This window comes from Apodemus sylvaticus, chromosome 7, assembly GCF_947179515.1.
Source record: "Apodemus sylvaticus chromosome 7, mApoSyl1.1, whole genome shotgun sequence".
NCBI lineage: Eukaryota > Metazoa > Chordata > Mammalia > Rodentia > Muridae > Apodemus > Apodemus sylvaticus.
In genome coordinates, this window is record NC_067478.1 from 82,996,261 (window position 1) to 83,020,949 (window position 24,689).

At 50.6% G+C, this 24,689-nt stretch overlaps 1 protein-coding gene across 2 annotated transcripts in view; it reads right to left on the bottom strand.

Annotated features, from left to right (window-relative positions):
* Positions 1-3,232: 3,232 nt before the first annotated feature.
* Positions 3,233-24,689, bottom strand: part of Sik3 (SIK family kinase 3) — a 213,849-nt gene continuing 192,392 nt past the window's right edge. The window contains exons 16-25 of one of the 2 annotated variants that reach the window (XM_052188424.1): positions 21,206-21,356; positions 20,227-20,352; positions 19,878-19,942; positions 19,366-19,475; positions 17,811-18,150; positions 15,970-16,862; positions 8,303-8,466; positions 7,143-7,275; positions 6,241-6,408; positions 3,233-5,383 (exon numbers count right to left, since the gene is read on the bottom strand). In XM_052188424.1, coding sequence (XP_052044384.1) covers positions 6,254-6,408; positions 7,143-7,275; positions 8,303-8,466; positions 15,970-16,862; positions 17,811-18,150; positions 19,366-19,475; positions 19,878-19,942; positions 20,227-20,352; positions 21,206-21,356 — 2,137 coding nt within the window. In that variant the 3' untranslated portion in view covers positions 3,233-5,383; positions 6,241-6,253. Of the gene's footprint in view, positions 5,384-6,240; positions 6,409-7,142; positions 7,276-8,302; positions 8,467-15,969; positions 16,863-17,810; positions 18,151-19,365; positions 19,476-19,877; positions 19,964-20,226; positions 20,353-21,205; positions 21,357-24,689 lie in introns of both variants that reach the window. The other variant, XM_052188422.1, reaches the window with a different exon arrangement.

The window sequence follows — 24,689 nt, forward strand, 5'->3', positions numbered from 1 at the left end:
TGAGCCCAGGTCTCTGCATTTCGGACCCAGGACAGGGATGTACTCTGCCCATCTCCCTAGGAAACTCCCCAACTCCCTAGAAACCAGCTTGTAGTCTACCAGTTCAGGGAGTGGCTAGGCTCCAGGCTGTTCCCATCCCAGGAGGCTTTGCAGCCAGAGAGAACCTTGGTTTGAACCTGGGATCTGCAACTTAATTCTCCAGGGGACAGGGACGAATTACATAACCTCTCCACCCCCTGGTCTCTTATCTGCTAGAGAAAGATAAGGACAGAACATGCTACGGCTTCCTTATGATCCCAGTCACTGTGTGGGAAGCACCATGACAGGATGGAAAAGATATGTGTGCATTTCCTAAGGCCAGGAACCCGTGCCTGTGGTCTAACATGGCAAATGTGATTAGAGGACTTGAACTGAAGGGTAGCCTGGGATATCCAGAGGGCACAGTAATCACAAGGGTCCCTCAGTGTGCTAGAGGAGGCAGAAGGGCCAAAGCCAAGGAGACCCTCGAGACCAGAAAAAGAGGCCAAGCAGTACGGGTGTGCAGATGAGCCGGGCGGGTACTGCCTGCCCATCCATGGTTCTGAATGAGTGAGTTTTCAGACAGAACACCACTCTGACAATCCCGTGACTTTAGCCACGATTTGAGCTTCTGAGCTTCTTGGCTTTATCTGAATGTGAATTTCAAGCAAAACTGTTGAAAGGTGACCAAATGCTAATGGCAAGTGTTCAGCGTCTCAGACTCCTGATGTCACTGCCACGAACACATTCCATTACTAACTAGGCCATAGCCTGTGACCCCAGCTGCTGGCAGCAAAACTGGGGTGAGGCAGGTGCCTGGCTTGCAGGCCCTGTGATGCAGGACATCTTTTCCAGGTTGAAACTAGTCCCAGAGGGCTGTGGGAGCACACAGTGGGAGGTGGCCTCCTTGAGAGAGGCTCTCCCCACAGGAGTAGGTTTTTTTTTTGTTGTTTGTTTGTTTTGTTTTTAAGACCTTTTGGGGAAACGGGGGAATGTAAGCAGTTTACTTTTTGGCCTCCAGGCTGCTTCCCACAGTTGTACCTTTTTCTTTGGCTCATTACTGGAATCGTGGTGGCTAATCCTAATCAAACTTAACATTTTCTCACTTCTGTGGTCCTCAACTCACTTTCCGTAAACTTGAGATACCCCTGTAAGGCTGGACACCATGTCTACCCTCCCCCCTATTTGGTAGTTTGCCTGTCAGAAAAAACAGCAGCTGAGATCTGCTAAGAGCATTCTTGTCCCTCAGCTTGGAGGGGCCCCTGGGGCTAGGGACCGGGTCTGTTCTCTAGTTCTCTGATGGTGATTTCTTCACTTCCAAAACCTTCGTACTCTATTCAGGAACATGGCTTGTGGACTGGGATCCAAGACATCAGGGAAGAGGACTCTGGAACAACCTGACTGAGCCTTAAGTGTGCTCCTGTCTTGGTGTAATCCAGGCTGGTCTCAAACTCGGGGTAATCCTCCTGCCATGGTTTCTGTGCTGAGGTTATGGGTGTACGCACCATGCTCTTTCCTCCCCATCTTCCCCATACTTACTTGCTAGTGACTGTCACTTTATCAGAGGACATTTGGCTTGAACTAGTCTAAATAGCTCCTCACTGTCCTGGACAGGGAGTCAGTCCTTCTGGACAAATCAACAGTAAAATGGGCTCATTACAGATCAAGATGGGGGTTGGCCATGGTCAGAGGTGTTGGGTGACCAGGGTTGGTCCAGGGAGTGAGGACAGTGCCTATTACTGGCGTTTCTCTCACTACCCACACTCCCTCATCTTGGGAACCACCAAAGTAACTCCTGGATCGGACCAGCGAGTGCTGGCCTAGGAGGCCGACGACACTTTCGGGAGTGCTGGCAGCTTCGGCAGCCGTGAACGTAGCCCATTTCACAATGTCTGTCTCAACATAGCAGATCTGCACAGGGCAGTGCAAGGACTCTGTCCTTTGATGGGCCTGGCACCAGAGACACCAAACATTTACTGAATGAATGACATTGGTACACCAAAGCTTCTCAGACTGGCAAAGGGTCACAGAAGGGCACAGGCCTTCAGTAGTACCAGCCCCTTCTGGGACTATGTACCCGATTAAGGATAGTGTTAGCAGGAATGGGAGCTGGGGCTGGGGAGGGTCTCCCTCAGCAGACTGGATTCCCCAGTGCTTCCTGTTTGAAAGTCCTGTTATGGTGAGGACACTGTCACCAGCTCTGAATGATGTTCCTGCCTTCTGTTCAGGAAACTAAGGTCTCCGTGGTTGAGTGGGCGGGGCCTGGCTCCAGTACAAAGTCAGGAAGTCTCTCCTTCCTGGAGGGCAGAGATAATCAGGTTCAGATCCCAGAGTGAATCTGGATGCCTCTGGGTACCCACCCGACCTCTAGCCAAAAACTTTGCAGACAAAGCAGTGGCAAAAGGTGTACTGACCTTTTGGGAGTCCTCTGGGCCCATTGCTGGTTCCAAAGCCAGCTCACTTCTGTGCGCTGCTGTGCAGTGCGGACACCTTTGGGACTTCCAGGGGCTTGCTCAGCTGAGAAGGCTCCTTTCGCTCTGAGCAGTTCATGGTAATTCTAGCCTTAAAGGCTTTCCTATATGCCCCTCCCCCTTTAAGAGTTTTGTATCTGTATGACTGTATGTTATCTGTACACAGGAGTCTGGGAGGCATGTCAGGTCCCTTGGAATTGGAGTTCTATGCGGTGTAAATTGCAGGAAGTTGGTGTTCATAACCACTGAGACATCCTTCCAGCACTCTTTCTACAAAGCTCAGCATTCCCTTAAATCACTGATCTTTCCTCTCATGAGACTTCAGCTCTCTCAGTAGTACCTGGGGCCCTGTTGGAAATTTTGCCCTCTACCTGGAATCTAGGAACAGACAAGGGAAAACAATAGCAAAAGCCTTTCTGTTCTACAGCTGAGGGAGGTCACTCCATAAAGGCTTCAGCCAGGGTCAATTCAAGGTTCTCCTCCTGAGGACCCCAAGGAATCCATTTCTCATCCAACTCTGCAAACACAAATGTGTCCCTTCTGAGGGGTTAGAGTCCACATGGCTGCCTGGACACAATGTGAGTCTGACTTGCCAGGCTTGGAGGCCAAGAGGCAAGGTGAGAAATGTGTTACTCAAAGCCCCACCCTAAGCCTGGGGACTTCTCCAGACACCTGGGTCACCTCCACCCCTACCCCATGTGATTCTCCCAACTAGACTCTGAACTGTACAGGCAAACAATGTATCAGCATTAGAACATAATCAGGTTTTTATTTCCACAACCTCCTACAGGCCAACCAAGTTACTAAGTTGTAGATGTCCCACACAAACAAGGACAAAAGCTCTTAGCAACTTGAATCTAGAGATTATTATTATCATTATTATTTAGCGCAACAGAACTGAGAAAGGAAAAAAAAACTCTTACATTTTCAAAGAACAGAAAAAGCAAAGTAGGTTCATATACATTCAACATAGACTGCGCATATTGGTTACTACAATATAAAGCAATGGTGATCTTGAAAATAGTTCGCAAGATGGCACGGTTAACAGGCTCACTGGCTTTCGTCTGGGTGGCTCTGGAGGGTGCTCTCTGCTCTTCCATCAATCCAGTACCATGGAAACAGGTCAGGCTGAGCGTGGGGAGCAGCAGGGCGGGGCTGCAAGCCGACAATGGCTCATCAGGCTTTCTAGGGAGTCAGACTTCTGGCTAGTAATTAGTGACACCTAAAGTGGAGGGGGTATTGGAGGGGAGACGGAGGATATGCGACCACGGAACAGGTCCCCAGCCAAGCTCTCACACTGAAAACAAATCCATTCAAGGGACATTGGGCTCAGGAGTAAGCTTTCAGGGTGGGTGTGGAAGGATAAGATGGGGAGGGACCCTGCTGGTAACATCCGGATGCCATGGTAGGCAACAGCTTTCTTCCGTGCGTGTTCAGAGGTTGGTGGCCCCTGGCTCTCAGAAATGAGGGCTGGGAGTCAGGGCAGGGACCATCACTCTCCGGTTTTGAAGACCAGAAAAGAAGCCAGGCCTTGTTTAGCCCCAGACTTTGGTTTCTGACTGCAGAGAGAAAGGTAATGACAAGAACAGTAGCTACTGCATATATGCTGCTTCGGCTGGGGAAGGGAGGCCACTGCGTCCATCCGTCCATCCGCCGCGGGCACAGGAGAGTGGCTCATGATGCCAAAGCCAAGGAAAACGCTTCAAACAGAAGGTGCAAGCCACAGTTCAATAGCACAGAATCTGGTTAAACATTTCACTTTTAAACAAAAAAAAAATCCTTTTTATCTTTATTAATAATAACAATAATAACAATAATATCAACATTTATCAAAAAACAATTCCTACATGATCAAGAATTAAAATGTAGAGGTTGAGGATGCTGGGGAGAGGAGAAGGTTAAGGGACCTGATACAGCCTCTGATTCCTGTCTGTGACAAAGAGGCCAGAAGGAAAGGGCATGTACACACTCATATATATGAGCACATGAATGGACCAACAGTCCTTTTTATAACGCAGTAAGAATAAGAATGGAGACCACATAAACAGCACAGCGCACCACTCCTGGGTGTTCACTCATGAGGGGGAACCAATTGGTGACTGGAGGAGAACTGAACCACACACCAGAGGGGCCTACGCTGAGCCATTCTGGTTGACAACCTGTCAGCACCAGGCCATTCAGCCTATGCTGGGATCTGATGGAATTCTGCTGGGCCAGATATGATTCTAGTAGAGGCCAGCAGGAGCCTGGGCCAGAGTCCATGCTCAGTTTTTTCTTCCATTCCATTCTCCAAAGGCAGGGGCCACTGTCCCTGTCCTCTCCCTTTCTTGGCCACCAAGCTCCAGTCTAGCATTTGTTCCTGGTAGACCGGCGCAGAGGGAGAGAGGCTGGTCCTGGTCAGGCTATGGAGGGAGGCTCCTGAGGTTCAGCCCCTGAATACTAACCTCTGGTTCCTCTACCTCAGAAATGGTAGGAGAAAACAAACAGAGAGGAGGAGGCGGAGGGAAGGAGGGGGAAGGTGGAGGGAAGGAGGGGGGAGCGCTCAAGGGGGGAGGGGTGGGCAAGGCAAAGAGAATAAGTTATCTCCAAAGGAAACTTCCCAAAATGAAACACAAGCAAACCTCCAAACAGCAGACCTCAACTCAAGCACACCAGATGCTGGCTCATGAAAGATGGAGGACACGGATTTCCTGTTTATTTCCTTGGTGCCTTGGTCATACAAGCAAACATGGCAAAAATCCCTCGCAACCCAAGCGACGGCCTACTGGTGCCCAGTGTGGGGAAAGGAGCTGCACTGTTCTGGCGGAGACACAGATGGTGGAGTGGTACGACGCTGCTGGACACTGTTGGTCTATTGGTCTAGACTCAGCCTCCTCCCGGAGCTGTACTCGGACCTAGGAGGCAGACAGGGCCATCTTGAAGGAGAGGGATATGATTCTTCACCCTCTCTCCCTACCCTCTGGGGGGTGGGACTCAAGGTACTGGGGGTGGGACTCAAGGCCCTGTGCGTCCACACCCAAGTTCTGTCAGCGAGTCACAGGCCCTCAGGCCCTCAGGCCCTCAATGAAGTCTTTGCCACTGTATGAGCCTTGCCACTCTGAGGCTCGGCCATGCCTCTGCCTGTGGCTTTACTTTCTTCAAGTCCTTCTGTCTCTGTAGAGATAGAGTCACTAGTACTTACCATCCATGCAACCTCTGCTAGGCCGACAGGGCCAATGAGCCTCCCGCCTTGTCAGCATGGGCCTCGGACTACATATTCTCTGCTTACAGCTTACCCGCTAAAAAGTCTGGTTGGCACTGGGGTCGGGGCTCTGTGGTAGAGGGTTTGCATCGCCCTGGGTTCCGTGCCCAGCACCAAAATGAGCCAAACAATAAAAGCCACCACTGAAGGAGCCTCACTGGATCTGCGTTCTTCCCTTTTCTGGCTGGGTTTCACTCTTCAGGATGGAGAGTAGAGATTAGCTCCTTCAGTGTGCTGCCCAAAGGTCACTGGCCTTTGGCCTGTGCAGCTGTAGCTTATGGATCTCACTAGAGCCATAGCATCTATAACATGAGGTGGGCCACGCACCTTATCTCTATAATGAAGACCTCAGCCCACCTCAAAACTAACACATACTTAATGAATAAACAGGCAGGCTGGGAAGGTTGCACAGAAACAGTGTCTCTCAAGTTTAGTGGGGTTCTATACATGGAATGAACACATTGAGGGGACCAGGAGCTGGCACTGGGCCCTGACCAGGGTGGCACTCACTCTCCATATCCTGCTACACGCCGGCCTGTTCCATGCTGAAGGAGACCTCTGGGTGCTTGTGGTTGAGCATGATGTCTGTAACACACGTAGCTGGATAGCGAGAGGAGTTTAAATGCAGACTGCCATCACCCAGGCCTGGGTGCTCATGGCCCAGGCTCACCCCACATTCTGCAAGACCAAAAAGAACCTGTGAGGTGGCAGGGTTGGGGGGAGCAGGTGGGACAAGAGAGAGGAGGCTGTGGAGGTGCTTGTCTAGCAGCCCAGTCCAGGCCAGCTCTGATTTGGGCCACAGCAGGCTCTTCAGACTTAAGGGACCCTTCCTGACCACCTGCCCCTACCTTTCACCACCCTTATGCGCAACTGACATATGGAGGTGAAGATGAGAAACCCTTCAGGAGCCTTTTCTTGTGGTTGTGGGGAAGGACAACAGTAGTGAGTACTATATACAGGAACAGGGCCAGGCCACTTTTTCCCGGGTGTCACACTAATAAACACTACCCTCAGGAGGCCAGCATACTCAGGACCCAAGCCAGGACATGGGCACTACTCTCGTGATGTCTTCACAAAGGAAGACTTCCTAGGCTTTGCCTGTAGACCTTAGAAAGGGTGGACCTGTCTGTCACCAGGTTCTATTTATGGTCTCCCACCCTGGCTCTACAAAGACATAGAAATAAATGTTCCACAAAGATGAAGCCCTGTAAGGAGAAGCTGAGAGACAGCTATTGTTGGAGGTGTATCCTGCTTCAGCACTGACCTTAGACTGTGATGTCCCTGTGCTGACAGAAGCCAGAACCCCTAAAAGGTGCTCACCACAGGAGGGGGGGAATGCGTGGGGGGCAACACTGTACATAGCACCTCACCCAGTGAACTATTGCCAGGGGTGGCCATGGGCAAGGCCTTACCTTCATCTTCCTCATCCTGAAACTGCTGGCTGCCCATGAGTGAAGACTGACTAAGAACTGCATCTGACATCCGGGCAGAGCTCAGAGCCTTTCCTGCCACCAGGCTCATGCCTGGCAAGGTATCCAGCTGTACCTGTGGAGAGGAACCAGCAGGAGTGAGTGCTAGACAATGTGCCATTCTCTGGGGACCCCTGTCCCCTCCCCAGCCCATCTGCAGACAGTGAGCTTTGACAGCTCTATTCTCAAGTGTCCTGTGTAACACCGTGGCTCCTGTGTATGTGACATATAACTGTTACAGCAAAACAAAATTTGTAATTTTGTGTAACCTTAACACATTCACATTTGAACAACCCCAAGTGGCTGCCTGATGGCATCCATAAGGTGCTACCACGGCTGGGTGTGTCCCAGTTGACAAGACTTGCTCTGACAGGTCAATTCTTTAGAAAGACAAAGACAGGGCTGGAGAGATGGCTCAGCAGTTAAGAGCACTGACTGCTCTTCCGAAGGTCCTGAGTTCAAATCCCAGCAACCACATGGTGCCTCACAACCATGCATAATGAGATCTGACACCCTCTTCTGAGTTGTCTGAAGACAGCTACAGTGTGTTTGCATATATTAAATAAATAAATCTTAAAAAAAGAAAGAAAAAAAAAAAGAAAAGAAAGCCAAAGACAGCAAAACAGCTGCCAAGAATAGACCAAAAATTGAGGGTTCATATATCGAAGCCTGATTTAGATTTCTGGGAGAGGTTAAGACCCTGGATGCCAGATCATTTGATTCCTTTTTTGTTTGGTTGGTTTTTTGTTTTTTGGATTTGGTTTTTTCGAGACAGGGTTTCTCTGTATAGCTTTGGCTGTCCTGGAACTCACTCTGTAGACCAGGCTGGCCTCGACCTCAGAAATCCGCCTGCCTCTGCCGCCCAGAGTGCTGGGATTACAGGCGTGCGCCACCACTGCCCAACTGATCATTTGATTCCCAAGTCTAACAAAATGGATGAAAGATTCTCCTGTTAAGGCTGCTCTGTTATGGAGAGCCAATGGAAAACCGGTCTCCACAGCTTGCAGAGGGCTGGCCTCTGAGAAGGTGGCAGAAGGGGACACTCTGCTTTCAGGCTGGGACTGGCACCATCCCACCTCCAAGCAGCAGGAGGGCTGACATACATAAGCATCGTCGCTGTTCTGGATCGTGTGGTGTCTCTGGAGGGTCCGGGACCTGAGGTGCTCACTGACTAAGGGCCGGGCTGGGTACCCAAGGCCGTTGTGATCCGGCAGCTCCATTGCTTGTCCAGGAGAACTTCTTTCCATGCAGTTCCCTATGACAGACTCTAGGAGACAGAGCAGGAGAAGCAGGGTGAGCTTCCCCGGGTGTCGGGTGATGCCAACTCCCATGCAGCCCCTTGTAAGACACAACGAGGGAGAGGCTACCACATGTGCCCAAACTGCCAATGCTAGCCAGCTGGCACTGGTGTTAGAGGAGCTGGGGCCAGCCTGACAACATCAAGTCCTACAGCAAATAGGGGTTTAAGACACTTCTTACTCTAGAAGAAATAAACCACCTGGGGGTGTGAGCCGGGCCACACCCATCTTCATTAGCTTATACTCAGCTCCCAGATGAGCTCATGGAGAACTCTAGCGTTGAGGGGCTTCTGGCCTGTATCCATGGCCTTGGCCTCTGCCTTAGAACCAGCCCAGGTGTCTCCCACTGCCACTGCTGGTGCCGCCTACGGCTCCTTCACTTTCATGAGAGCTTGCACACGGCTGAGCCTGACCTCACTCCCCATGCCTATTTGACACCATCTAAGTCCATGGCTTCAACCACATTGCTTGTGTACATAGAAATATGGCAGCGAGGTGCACAGGGAAGGGAGGCACTTGTCATCAAGCTCGACGATCTGAGTCATATCCTCAGAACCTACCTAGTAAGAGAAATGATCACACACACACACACACTTTGTCTCACACACACTCTCACACACACACTCTCACTCTCACACACACACACACACACACACACACACTCACATGCACACACTAAATGTAAAAAGAATTACTGAAGTGGGTTTTTTTTTTTGTTGTTCCAGATTCATAGATCCAACTCTTTTCTTGGGTAGTATGTAACACTTCCATTACATTTCAAACTCATTAACTTCCCCAGAACCCTGCTCCTCCTTTAAAAGCCCTGGTTTAGCACCTCCCCTCCCTATCTTTCAGGAGTTAGCTCTTGGAGTCATGTTTGACTCCTTCTTCCTGGCCCCACAGCAGCTCTAAGTCTAAAGAGTCCGCTGGATCAGTGGTGGACACTTCAGGCCCCGGACTGCCTGCTTTCAGTCAAGGCCCGTCATCTCTTTCTAGCCTCTACCCTTTCTAACCACCCCTAGTTACTTCCCTATAAAGACTATACTTAAAAAAAAATCCCATTCCTATTTTTAAAATATATGCATGTGTGTACATGTCACAGTACATGCAAATGAGTGTATGTGTACATGTGTGTTATATGTGCTGCATGTGTTGTATAAATGAAATGCTAAATCCCCATCCCTTGTTCAGAGATTTAAAACATTTAAACAGTTATTAGTTGTGTACACATGGGTACACACATGCTGTGACATGTATGTGGAGGTGGAGGACAGCATTCAGCAGTTGGTTTTCTTCTCCCTTTCTAGGGCTCAAACTCAGGTCATCAGGGGTTTACTGCTGAGCCACCTCTGATCTTGGGCAGATATTTTAAGGACTGTGATCAATCGGGAACAGATGGCAAAGTTTGGTGGCAAGTGCCTCTCTTCCCTAACATAATCCTGGATCTTGATATTTTCACCCCTCCCATTTCCAGATCACCCCTCCCATGAGCTTTCCTGTCTGTTCTCTTTCTCCCCTTTCGGATTTTTTTTTAGACCTGAAAATGAGGATTCTCCAGATCTAAGCCCCCAGCCAGGCTTTTCAAAGGTCTTGTGGGTTCTGCTTCCCTTACGCGCCCTCCTGTCTGGTTTCCTGAGTAATGCTCACAGGCCTGGAAATACCCCAGATCGTAAGGTCATCACTTGGCAAGTCAGCCTTCCTGAGTGCCCAGCTGAGGGCTCGCTCCTCTGTCACACAGAGATGGCAAAATAGCCACAAGCAGTCTGGGTGGGGAAGACTCAGCTTGATTCTTGCTTCACTGCATCCTCAGGAGGGGTCAGGGGACTTGAGCAACGAAGCTGATCTGTCTGGACCTGTGCTGGAGCCTACCCCACAGGCTGCTTGCTAATAGATAGAGCCCAGGACAATAAACAAGTAAGTTACCCAATTTTTAGTTTCCAGGGTAGCAAGCAGCCTTTGGTCTGGAAGAAACAACTGAGATTATAAACCAGATCGAGGGCTGAGGTCACAGCTCAGCAGCAGAAGGTTTGCCTAGAGTGTGTGGGACCCTGTGTTTGATCCTTAACCATCACAACCCCCCATACCAGATGAAAATGAAGCACCCCTGACTCAGAAGTTGTGCTGGGAAGGGGTAGAGAGGGACTAGGGAGCTGCCGTGTGAGGATCTTGCTGGTGCCCAAGGGTTCCCATGTTGAGACTTGGTCCTAAGTATGTGACGCTAATAAGATATAATGAAACTTTTAGGGGGCAAAGCCTGATTAAAGGAAGTTAGGTTGGGGCTGGTCAGATGATTCAGTTGTAAAGGCATCTGTCATCAAGTCTGATGACCCGAGTTCAATCCCCAGGGTCCTTCCCCCCACTCCTTCCCTCCTCCCACTTGGGGTGACGGGATGGCTCAGTGAGTAATGGTGCTTACACTAAGCCTGAGTTGGGCGGAAGGAGAAAACAGACTCTTGCAGGTTGTCCTTTGACCTCCACACAAGCTTCACAACATAACCTACCTACCCCACCACACAAAATAAATATAAATGAGAAAAATTTTGGAAGAAGACGCTGGGATATGCCCTGGACTGGAATTTGGGAGCTGGGTCCCCAATGGCTTCCTTTCTGTTTCCCAGTCAGAATAAGATGCACGCGGCTTTGCCCAACATGCTCCTTGCCATGATATATCTCTCACCACAGGCTCCAAAGCCACAAGGACAAATTATGAACTGAGACCTCTGGCACCATGAGCTAGGACAAACCTTTCCTCCTCCTAAGTTGATTTTCTTGGGTATTTTGTTCCAGTGACAGGAAGCTAACACAGGTATAAAGGAAAGAATACAAGGGCCAAGAATGAGGGAAGCGGAGACAGGCTCCAGGTCATTATCACCAGAGTACACAAAGTCTGGGGCCAGGCAGCCTCCCCTTACCCTTAAGGTCCCTCATCTGACAGGAAGGGCTGTTTCAAGGCTCCAAAACCCTGACGCCAGTGGAAGGTCTGTGATAAGCACCGAGGGCTCCACAGGATGGGGAGTCAGTTCAGGAAGAATGCTGAGCGGGGACTCAAAGTTCTCAGGTGAGACCTGATGACCGGTGGCTGGCTGTAAGACTGACCCACTGACCAGGGACGCGAACCCTTGGGCGCCCTTTATTGCCACTTCAGGAGCAAGAGAACAGCCAGGCTTACAGAAGGATCTATAAATAATACAGAGACCATGTCTTCCAAGAACCCAGAGGGGGCAGAGGGTAGCATGATCACCCAAACAAGTAAGGGACAAAACGCACAGTGAGGATCCACCCCCCCCCCCCCCCCGGGGGACTCTGGGCCAGCTTGCGTAACTGTTGAATCTGTCAATGTTGACTCATCCTTATTCATTTACTGGGTTTTAAGAGTAAATGAGAAACCAACGGTATGTTTGCCCACCCCTGGGAGGCTCTGAGGGGTACTGTCTAAACCCCAGCAAGGCTGTCAGCACTTTATCCCTTACCAGGCTGGAAGCTGACTGGGCTCAAAGACGAAACCCCACCTTATCTTCACTTGTTAATTGGAAGACAGTGAGACTGCAGGCAGCAGAAGGCAGGGCTAGCTCTGAAACTTGCAGCATTTGGAGGAAAATTTTGGCACAGTATGTGCCCAGTGCTGTGCCCAGGCTGGCCTCCTGCTGGCTGGTGGCAAACAGCCTTATAGGAGCCAGGACCACACAGACACAGGTACAAGGGCATCTAAGTTTCCTAGACTAACAGTGGTAAGCTTTGCTCATTCACCCTTAAGAGACGCCAGTAAGGGCTGGCGAGATGGCTCAGCAGTTAAGAGCACACGTTCCACACCAGTTCTCCTGATACAGCGCTTCGTGAATAGGTGGTCCCCGCAGACAGGCCCTTTGGCTTTCCACATTCCAGCAGCACCCACAACACTGGCTCCCTAACTTGTATTCAGCCGCTCTCCCACGGAGTCACAGGTTAAATGTCCAGAGACTAAGCCTGCTTGATGGAACGGCATCAAGAACCATCAAGGTCCTCTGTCCAAATGGGGAGACAAGGATGCGGGTTTTGTGCTCGCCTGCAGTGTGGCAAACTGTTAGAACCATTTCTTTACAAAACCTGTGGTAAATGACCTGTGAAATTTCTCTATGACGATCGATCGATAGAGTATATGTGTAATGTACGTGAGAGTATGTAGATGCTGTGGTGCACTTGTGGAAGTCAGGTTGATTTGGGGAGCTACTCCTCTTCTTCCACCTTTACAAGCTGTCAGGGTTGCGTGGTCAGTGCTTCACCCACTGAGCCCTCTCACCAACCCATTCTGGAATTTCTTTCATGAACTGAAAACATAAACCTGATCTGGAGGATCCTGAGTTTAAGGCCAGCCTGGGTTAGGCAGTGAGACCCAGCCTTTAGAAAGAGGGGAGGGGGAGGGACAGAGAGGAAAAGGAAAACTCAAGGTTTCACAGGCATCTCAGGTCAGGCCAGGGCAGCTCCTACCAAAATGGTGCCGTGACACGCACTTCCCAGGGTGGGTGTGAAAAGGAACCTGAGTCAGAAGCGGCAAGCAGAGTAGCAGTTCATGTAGCTTGGCACCCCTCACTACCAGAACAAATGGAAGCGTGCTTTCCTAGAAGGCCCCAAGTGCTAGTGTAAGGACAGCGGGGGTGTGGGTGTGGGGGGTGTGGGGGGTGTGGGGGGTTCTCCAGAAAGAATCACTTTAACACTTAGGCCTCCTGCCCCGAGGGGATCTGAATTAAGGGCGGCAGCATGCACTGGGCTTCACCAAAGCATCTCTGTCTCCAGTGCATGGCTTCACTGTTCTGGGACCCACACTCACATCACTGTATACACCAGGCTTTGCTAAAGGTAATAGTGTCCATGGTTCCCAAAGTCACAATGCAAGGGCAGATGTCAGAAAGGAGGGCGACTCATCTCTGTAGTACATCAGCAAGCAGGGCAGGAATAAAGGGGAAGCTTCTAGAAAACCTCTGCCAAAGGTCGGGGGAAAAAGTCAAACAGGACCCCAAAGGGTGAGAGTCACTTATAAAAACTGGGCTACAGGGGGTTATAAGTCTGCCTTGACTCTTCTAGGCCAACAAATGTGGGTGGGGGATAGCGGCAGGGATGGTGGCATATAGGAAGGAGACAGGAGTAATGGAGGCTGGTCAGCTAGAAACAGGAGGACAGATTTGATGAAGAACCTATAAGCATTCAGTATTGACCTGAAATGAAGCCTCCGCCTGAGAACAGAGGATCTGACGGGGACCAGCTGACAGCCTGCTCTCTCTCTCTCTCTCAAGTTGCTCTACCTGCTGGAGAATGGAGCGGCGTGCCATGATTCTCATGACCGTCCAAAGCTGGACCTCGACAAAACCATGAATCTTAGAAAACCTTTCCTTTAGCTGGGCGGTGGTTCCACTAGCCTTTAAAGCCAGCACTCAGGCAGAGGCTGAGGCAGAGAGACAGAGGCAGGCTGATTTCTGTGAGTTCAAGGACAGCCTGGTCTACAGAGCAAGTTCTAGGGCAGCTGGGGCTACACAGAGAAAATCTGTCTGGAAAAACAAAAACAAACAAAACAACCCCTTTCCCCTTAGTTTCTTCTAATTCTGTCCTGTGCTACACTTCAGGCTGAGCAAGCCTTGGCACAAATGATCCTGAGACACTCACCCAGCTCTTTGTCCATGCGTGCCTCAGCTTCTAGAAACCCTCCCTATCCTGCAGAGCTGGCCTCTCCTTCTAGAGCTGCCACAGCCAGTGTGCTGACTACGCGGAGCCTACCATGGATAGGAAGTGGCTAAAGAGGTATTCCTGAGAGGACAGTGGTGAGAGGCCTCTTCATCCTCCTTATATACAGACATCATGTCGGAGAAAAGCAAAGAAAAATCACTTTGGAAGGACACTTCTAAGATATTGAAACATGGCAACTCGGGGCTGGTAGAGGCGAGGCACCTGCCAGCTCCGCTATTTCTTCAGCAGCCTGAACATCAGACATATTCACGCACTGTTGGCATGGTGACCGACTGGCAGCAGGGCTTGGCTGCCACTTGTCAGCTCTGACCCACAGGCAAATTATAAATTTCCCGAATCTCAGTTGCTTCCCTGGTAAAACGGGGACAATGGCTGGGTGCAGCTCAGTGTGGCGCTCGCTCACTAGCATGTGAGGGGCCCTGGGTTTCACCTCAGCACCACCGTAAGGACAAAGGACAGTGTGTGCCATGTGAGCGGCCCTCGGTGTGTGCACACTGGAGGTACACATGCAAGACGCAGGCTCAAGTCATCAGAAGCTTTCTACACACAGATTCTCTTCTACAGTATGTCTGTCAAAGGCATCTGCCTCTTCTAGAACACACCCAGCAACAGGCTGCTCAGGTAGCCTGTGATGGCGGCCTCTTCCCTGGGGAGGTTCTCTTCCTTATCATACACATAGCTAAGTTGAGTCCATCCTTCCATCTGACAGGTCTGTTCCTTCAGAGCTGTTCCTTCCCAATCCCCAATGCTGCCAGGTGTCTCTCATTCTACACACAACCTGTTCAGAAAGTTCCACCCTAAATACGACCAGCGGAGAGATGCCAAGGCCATCTGAAAGCACCAAGTCTTCACAAAACCTGCACTTGGCTAGCCCTGGAGCCCAGTTGTGTGTGTTGCCTTTAAAGGGAAGAGATACGGGGAACTCTATGGGGGATGAGGAAGAAAGGCTCAGAGTCCCAGACTCTGGGGATAAGAAGCTTTACTCCCTTTGTAGTTGTGGTGAGAAGGGTGAAGCTACAGGGGGCCGGCGCTCTGGGGTTTTTTTTTTGTTTTGTTTTTGTTTTTGTCTTTGTTTTTTGAGACAGGGTTTCTCTGTGTAGCCCTGGCTGTCCTGGAACTTACTCTGTAGACCAGGCTAGCCTCGAACTCAGAAATCCACCTGCCTCTGCCTCCTAAGTGCTGGGATTAAAGGCGTGCACCACCACAGCCCAGCCAGCGCTCCGGTTTTGCTATGCAAACAAAACTCACTCAGGGAAACTCATCTCTAGATGAAAACAAGGGCAGCCCCAGTACAGCAGTCTACAGTCTACAGCATATTTAGTTATCAAGTTCTCTCTCTCTCTCTCTCTCTCTCTCTCTCTCTCTCCTGTGACACAAGAGGACAATGAGAACAGAGTCTAGGGCTCTCAAGTCAGGATAGCAGAGGCCGGGCTAGAGGCTCCGCCCCACAGTTTACATATGTCCTTAGCAATGCTGACTCCGGGACTCGGTGGTGTGAACAGGCGTGTCCTGGGTGCCACCTACTGCTGTCAGTCTATTTTGTATGACTTCTTTCCACATGCTTTGCCTCTCCCCAAAATGGCCCTGAGAGTCTGTTTAGGGTTGTTTCGTTTCTGTGTTCCTTAGGAGAACAGAATGCTATCAGAACCAGGCTAACCCCCCCCCCCCCACCCTCTACCCCCTTCCCCCCCCCCCCCACACACACACTTAAATTACAGCAGACTCTCCGAAGACTTTTACCTTGAGGGGACTCTTACCTCGGCTGGGCACCTTGTTTCTACTGAACATGGTGACAGTTGGCTGGTGTCCGTAGGGATGGATTCCCAGCTCCCGGGCCTGACTCACAGTTCCCAGCAAAGGCTCAGGGTCCACGGGCCCACTGGTACACAAAAGCAGCGGGCTGTTGTGGCAACCTTTGGTCAGTGTGCTTGAGCTCTTGTCTGGGAAGGCCTCCTTGACCCCCTCGCACAAGCAGTCTTCCTCCATACTCTCCGAATGCATTAGTGGTGGCTGATGGGCATACCCATGGGTGGGGGTGGGTGGGGGACCCTGTGAGATGCAATCCTGCGCCCTGATCTGTAGGAGATGTTGGGGGCTGGCATGGTGGCGGTGGTACGAGTCAGCATTTTGATAAGATAAAGCCTGGTGCTCTGTCATATTCTGTCCCCCAAGGCTGGGAGCTAGGCTAGCAGCATCCCCTTGGTTCATGTGCCTGAACAATTCATGGTATTCTTGCTGCTGCTGCTGCTGCTGTTGCTGTTGTCGATGCTGTTGCTGCCTTTTGATGAGCTGTGCAAACTCTGCTGGCGGCAGCCGAATGTCCGAGTGGCCGGTGAGTGAATGCCGGGGAGAGAGCAGTCCTTGAAGGATGTGGGGAACCTGCTGGTGTCTGCTATAGTCTGGTGGTGTAGGGGACAGCAGGGCCTGCTGTAGTGCTGACGTGGTATAGTGTGGTGGCTGCTGATGGGCACTGGGAGGAAAGGTGGGGAACTGGTCAAGCGGAGGAACTTTCAGGCCTTGAGTTGGAGGAAACCCCACTCCTGGTGAAGGGCTGTAGCTGCCGGGGGACCCTCGGGGCTGGTCCGAAAACAGATGGGGGTGTAAGTGCGCCTGGTCGTAGTTGGCAGGGGAGAACCGATTCATGTTGACGCTGCAGACACAAAATGGTGTGAGAACCAGGCATTCCAGTGACAACTACACCAGCTCCCCTGGGGACGGACGGTCACTAGGACGAAGCTCTCTTGGTACAGAACTGTGCTGGGGCAGGGAGGACTGTGCACACCACCACTATATGGCTCCTTATTTGCTTATCCAAGTCTTTGAAGAGACATAAGGCACTGGGCATGTAATACCTTGAAAGTAGCAACCTGACTTTGGCTGGTTTCTTGTAACCCAGGCTGGCCTCACTTGCTATGTTGCTAAGGAGGACCTTTAACTCCTCATCCTCCTGCCTCTGTCTCTACAGCACTGGGGTTCTGGGCATGTGCTACTACACCTGGCTTCTCTGGTGCCAGGGACTGAAGCAGGGATTCAGGCTTGCCTACCTACCCAGAGAGCTAGACACAGTCTAATCCAGCTGTTCTTGAAAAATAATCTGAGCTGTTTAGAATAATAGTCTCTCCTCTCTCTGTCTCTCTCTCTATCTCTCTCTCTGTCTCTGTCTCTCTCTGTCTCTCTCTCTTTGAGTCAGGGTTTCTCTGTATAGCCCTGGCTGTCCTGGAACTCACTCTGTAGACCAGGCTGGTCTTGAACTCAGAAATCTGCCTGCTTCTGCCTCCCAAGTGTTGGGATTACAAGCATGCGCCACCACACCGGGCTAGAATAAGTCTCTTAGAGACAATAGAGAGGGAAGACCCCTAGAATAATAAATCAGGGGAACGGACATCTTTCTATGTTCCTCTAACAGACCTTCCTTCCTTCAGGTCATCAGGAAGGCCCTCTGCCATTTTTCTCTTGTCTCACTAACAATCCAGCTCATCAACAACCTCACTTCAAACCTACCATGTTGCGTCACAGTGGGTGATATAAGGGCACAGCAGACTTGTCCCGTCTCACTCACTGGGCTAAGGGGCTTCTCTAGATCAACAAGAAGCCTTACCTGTGGGCCTCTGCGCTGTCAGCACTCAGCTGCTTGGACAAGGGCCGGTGCCCATAGCTGAAGGGAGCCATTAGGCTGGTGCGGTGCTGTATCTGAATCTGACTGGCGGTGGGGCTGATGGGGACGCCCCGCCCTGCAGAGCCTGCAGTTGTCCCGGCCATGTTGCTGAGCATGTCAACCGGCTCCTGTAGCTGGATAGTCACTGGCTGTGACTGGTTAGGCTGCTGCAGGCCCAAGCAGGTTAGCGCCACACTGGGAGGCGGGGAACAGTTCTCAGGTTGGGGCTGGAAGATCGCACCATGGGAGGGTAAGCCTTGAAACTGGGCGGGAGACGGAGCACCTGCAGGGAAAGGGACCACAGGGTGACCAAGGGCCCAGGTTACCTGCCAGCTAGAGGGCAAGTGACCCCTAGCAAGTGGCATCTAGCACAGCCTTCATAAACCTCACTATACAAGACAAGACCAGAAACTGGCAGAAACAGAACTGAGTCCTACACAAAGAACTATGATTCAGTCAGTCAGGTGGGCACCCCATGAATTTGTATGTCCAACTAACTCCCCCTGAGAGCTGGTCTATGGCAGGCTTTGAGTAGCAGAGATTGTAGGAAGTATTTCTTAACCAAGGATGCATAGGAAGGGTCCAGAGAGGTGGGGAAGCTACCCATTCTCATGTGGCAGTTCTGGGGCAGAACCCAAGATCCCACTCTGACCCAAGGTTGCCTGGAGTAGGAAGAACATACAGGCAATTCCATGCTTCTCCACAATGCCAAGGAGACTGGCAAGGATCTGACTGTGCGCTGGGTCTGAGGAACCACGCCCTTTAGTCTTCACACCTGGTACGAGGACTGGGGAGGGTTTGGTAACTACATTTAATAGCAGCTAACCTGTAGTAAGGACTAATATATTGGGTACTGTCCCAGGTGATTTATATATATTTCTTTCTTTCTTTCTTTCTTTCTTTCTTTTTCTTTCTTTCTTTCTTTCTTTCTTTCTTTCTTTCTTTCTTTCTTTCTCTCTCTCTCTCTCTCTCTCTCTCTCTCTCTCTCTCTCTCTCTCTCTCTCTCTCTCTTTTTTGGTTTTCCTGGAACTCACTCTGTAGACCAGGCTGGCCTCGAACTCAGAAATCTGCCTGCCTCTGCCTCCCAAGTGCTGGGATTAAAGGCATGCGTCACCACCGCCCAGCATATATATTTCTTAAATGTTGCTATTATTACAGTTATTATTGAGAAAGCAAAAGCACTCAGAAGTTAAGGAATTTACCCCCAAGGTTTCAGTCAAGAAATGAAAAAAAATTTTTTTTTCAAGACATGGTTTCTCTGTATAGCCCTGGCTGTCCTGGAACTAGGCTGGCCTTGAACTCAGAAATCCACCTGCCTCTGCCTCTCAAGTGCTAGTATCAAAGGCATGCACCATCACTGCCCAACAAGAAATGAAATTTAAAACACACACACACACACACACACCCCACCACCACCACATCAAAGCCTAAAAGCAAGGCTTTCCCCGCATGCCACACTATGTAGGGATCCCCACCACCACCCACAGCCTCCACTCACCGTGAGACCCGATCATGGCACTGCTGATGGGGGGAGGACTGTTACTTGGCTGCCTGAAGAGATGGTTGCTGGGGTGGTTGGGGGGTGGACTTGAAGGTTGAATCCTTAACCTTAAACATGACAGAACAGGTACATAAGCCACCTGAGCTGACAGAGCCATCTGGAGTCAACATTCAGCCTACAATCCATACAGACAGACGTCTTGTAGTTTGGGGTGGACAGCCATGGTAGCAGGCCACGACAGCCTGCCCACACCTCAGTCCACCAGTCCTTCCCTGCCACACACGCAGCGCTCACTGGCCTGGCCTGTGACAGATGTCAGCCTACTGCGTTCACGGGGCTAAGGAAAGAGTCAGGATTCTGGGAAGCCCTTCAAACTTTAAATCAGCGTCCCTGTTTTTTTTTTAGACGACTATCCTAAATGCTCAAGTCAGTCACGTTTTCCCATGCATCAGACCAGGGCGCCATGCTGACCAGCCAACGATTCAGGAAGAGTCTAAGTGGTTCATTACCTCTGGAGCTGGTGGGTGAGGAGGGCTGGTTGATTTTCACACGCAGCCTGAAGAGGTGGGGAGGGCTGAGGAGGACAAATAGAATCCTGAAACACAAATGGGGGTGGGGGGGAGAGGGGGGCGACAGTATCATGAGCTACCAAGGTCATCAGAGCTACTCTTGGGATGATACAGAAAGTACTATCTGTGACTCAGACTGTTGCTTCAGTGCCTTCATCAGACATGTCACCCATCAATGCAGTTCACACTCCACTTTGCCCTGAGTCTTTTCAGACAATGCACAGGCCAACGAGCCTGGAAGCAAATTCAAAAACACCTTGGAGAAAGTGAAGAGTGAGGGAGGGCCTACTTGAATTTGCTGCTGGAGGATCTGATGGTGCTGCTCCTGCTGGTACAGCATATGCTGCTGCTGGGTCTTCTCCAGGGCTCGCTCATCAACCTGCCCCCCGTACATCTTCTGCAGCTGCTCGCACTCCTGAGGGGAAAGCGGTGGGTACAAACTTGACAGGGCCAAGTCTACCCCACGCAGTGACCTCGGCAGATGCAGATCTGCCCCTGAGGTCTCATGGGCAGACTGAACCACGGAAGAACAGGATCCTTGTTGGGATATGCACGGCGATTCCCTCTAACTTTGCTCTATGGGAAGCAGTGGGGAACACCAAGGGCACCCTGCGGAATGTCCAGTGTGAAATCAAATAGAAGCACAAAGCACATGCTACTCGAAGCTGTTGATCCTTCACAGTATCCTGGGAGCAGGTTTGTTACCTCTGGGAGCCATACTAGCTGGAGATTATGCCTGGTGTGACCCAATGCCCTGCATACAGGGGGCCTGTCAGGATTGCTTAGAAGTACCTACCATCCCTGAGAAAAATCAAACCAGAAATACCTTCCCAACAAACTACAGATGGTGGAAAAAATTTTTAGTCTCATGATGAGGGAAGCAAGTTTGACTATAGGGTGGGCAGTATATATCGAAGAGTGCACAGTAGAAAGCTATACTGCGGGCTGGAGAGATGGCTCGGCAGTTAAGAGCACTGACTGCTCTTCTGGAGGTCCTGAGTTCAAATCCCAGCAACTACATGGTGGCTCACAACCATCTGTAATGAGATTAGATGCCCTCTTCTGGTGTGTCCGAAGAGAGCTAAGTATACTCACATATAATAAATAAAGAAATGAATACATAAATAAATACATAAATCTATTTTTTTTTAAAGAAAACTATACTGCTTTAAGCTGGAACACCTCAGTGTGGCTGACATGAAGGGTATGGAGAGTTACTGCCCAGGGCCTGGACACCGCACTGCTACCCCTGCCCCTGCATAGATTACCTGCTGCAACTGTTTGATGCTGCTGCTGTTGCCCATTTTTTCCAGGTGAGCTTTGAAGGCCTGGATGCTTGCAGCCCCGTCTGAGAACCGGCGCACGGGGGAGAAACGCTCCGTGGGGAGATGGAGGGTGTTGGAGTCCTTGTAGGTGGAGCTGAATATATGGGAAGAGACGGTTAGCAGCCAGGACTCGGGGGCTATGACCAACCACACAGGGACCATGGCTCTACATGAATACAGAGACAGCAGATGCATGAGGAACCCTGCACATGGTCCTCCTGTATCGCTTCCTGAGGTGGCTGTCCCCCTTAGTGGACTATGGGCCCTCATCTCCCACCTCCACTTACCTCAGATTGGTCCTACTTCCCAGGCCTGCTGAGGTCCTGGGGTCAACTACATCCGGTTCTTATATAAACATACTAGAGCAGGGTGCAACTCCGCAGTATAGCCAGGACTGGCTATACCAAAGCCTTGGTTTTTATAGTCACTCATTTATTTTTCTATTATAGTTACATTTTGGTGTGTGTGTGTGTGTGTGTGTGTGTGTGTGTGTGTGTAATTTTGTGCAAGGTATGGTTTTTTAAAACCAGATCCCTACCTGGTATCTTTAGAAACTTAGAATTCACCATTTGACCCCGAGTTACCTCCAGCAATAATCTATGTATGGCTAGGATGAAATCAAAGTCAGTTCTGTGGTCAAAGGTCTGACCTGGAACTCACAGTTCTGTTCTAGAGAAGGGAGGGTGGAGGCTGGGGTGGGGGAAGAGAGGGACCTCTGATCCCAGCACGGAGGCAGCGCATTCCTCAGGAATGTTGGCCTCAAGATCCTGCCTGTACCTTAGGAACACACTTGAGGCATCCCTCCTACTGTGAATGCTAACTCCTCACACAGCAGCACCTGGCCAAACTCCTGCTGACAGACAGGGTCCCCAGTGCTCAGTCAGAGCACATGTCTTACGGGGAGAAAGAAGAACCATCGATCAGGAGCCCTAAGCTAGCACCGGGCTGGCTGATACCTACACTTGGCTGCCTAACCAGAAAGAGATGTTTATGAGCTGAGATAAGCAGGTTAAAGACTGCAGAGGCAGCGTCCCCACAGCTGATGGAAAGGGTCAGGGTGGCAGGTCTAGGGCAGAGATGACAATGGTGAGGGGTGGGTAACCTTGCCAGTTTGAACTGAAGCAAAAAGCCAAAGCCAAGGAAGCAGGCAAACAAGCAAGTTCAAATACAGTGCAGACAGGGAAGGGCTGAGGAGGAGTGAGGACCAGGCAGCGATGCCAGGAGAGTTCTGATGTCGGGTGAAAGCCCTTACTCTCTTCACTGCTGCCACTCCTTCAGACGTCACCAAAGCTTCAAGCAGTAGTGAGCTAGTGAAATGCGCATGGACTCCTACTTGTTTTAGTAACATACAAGACAAATTAATCAGGGTAGGGGATGGATGTCACAGTCCAGACACTGAGTTCACGAAGGATGCTTGCAGGAGCCTGTTCTGTCTGCACTTCAGACTCTGAATTAAAACACAGCACCGGTATTATTTCCCCTCAAATTTGATGCCTACACTTTCAGTATTGTCAGGCAATAGACAGGTTTCCGTCACCCAGAGCTGTTCTTCGAGCCGTCTTTCTGCACGAGACCATTTCTTTCTCATTACAGGAAGAATATCCCAGGTTCAAGGTGTGGCAGTTTTCCGGAAACTCAGGCTGTGAAGTCAGGCCCCAGCTCAGCCTGGCTTCGGGAACTTCAGGGGATCGGTTCCGAGGGACCTGACCACTGCAGAGCCATAGGCAGTGTCAAGCATGTATAACTTTGTTTCCAATAGCAACCACGGTCACCCAGGGCAGCCTCACCCAGGGCTGCTATCTCCCCTAGACTCTTCAAACAGTGATGCAGCCCCCAACTGGAGCGAACCTGTTTTGGGTTAACTTTTAAATCATACATTTCCAGGGGTGAAAATGTTGACCAGCCCCTCTTCAGTCTCCATGGTGGACTTGACCTATTATAACACAAAGAATAGATATATATTCTGATCTTTTAATCATGTTCCAGAAAACGAAAGGAATCCAGTGACACAGACAGGCCGCCCGCATCATGTCGCGTGTTTTACGGCCTTAGAACACTTCCCTTTTCTTCTGAATTAGCGTTAATCTCGTGTGTTTGTATAATGATCCCCCCCCCCCCCCCCCCCGCCGCCCCACAGTACATGATTCATCATTAGAGAATTCATTTGTTTCCAACTCAAACTGCCTTAGCCCTAGAAACCCAAGGAACACATGTGCACATAGAACAGGCAGCAGGGCTCTAGGGAGCAAGGCCCGGCAGTGTTTGCAGGCGCAACGCACGTCCCACGGATGGACCCGCAGGTTGCTGTGGTCTGCTTTTAACAACAAATGTTGGCAGGACAGAAGGTCTGTGAGGAAGGCTGGCTGGCAGTGCTCATCACCATTTTCCCCCGAGGAGCACGGAGAAGTACAGCCAGGTACTCAAAGGACAAAAGATAAACAAAAGGCCGACAAATCAAACACCAGGCGAGGAAGAGTTGGTGAGGAACAGCGGAAGCACCTTCAGGACAAGTGCAAGTTAGCGGCTGCCTCAGGGTAGGGGCAGCTCGCCAGGGAGCAGCCAGCACTGAGGAGCTCTCTGAGGGGACCGACTGCAGCTCCCAAGAGGTTTCTGTCAAGGGGCTGTACCACCACAATCTTGCGCGAAAACCTTCATGGTTTCTTTCAGTTCCTAATAGGACCTTTTCTTTCTGAATTATTCAGGGTCAATTATGAAAGCTTATCTTCCTTCTTCCAGAGTTCCAGCGTGGCATTGATTATGTCCCTGTCTGCTCAGAGTTCACCTTCCCCGGCTGATTACCTGATGCTCGGTGAGAAGGACAATGAGAACACTCTATAGAGCTGATCAGAGTAGCTAGTTGCAAGTGTTCCTTTCTAGTGGCACGGATATATACCATTTCCTCAGAACCCAACTGCTTTCAACCTTCTGGAGGAGGCTGCATTCCACTCGCCCACCCTACCCCAAGAAGACTGGAAGAAACAAGATCAGGCAATGGCTGCCGACTTGGGAAACGTGGCCTGGGAGCTAGAGGACAGCATTAGAATGGACATGGCTAAGACTGGTGGTCATCAAGGGGCCACAGAGGACAATCATCTCAGCCCTCTTGCTGCCTGGCTACCTTGGAATTAATGAAGTTTCTCTCATCAGGATGGTGAAACTTGGTTTCCCTCTTCAAGGAAATGAATTCTAAATAACAGAGGCCTAGCAAAAGATCTTGCAGTCAGAATAGTCAAAGGATGACTTCCCAAACACAGTACTCAAAAGGATGCAACACTCCTGTTCTACCACACATCAGGGGTGTACCTCCGTCTACAGCCGGCCTACTGCTCTAATGCCATATCAAGTGGCCATTTTTTGAAGGCGATGAACTATTAGCGGTCCATGTCTGGGGATGTTGCTACAAAGTCTTCATTTCTAGAGCTGCCTT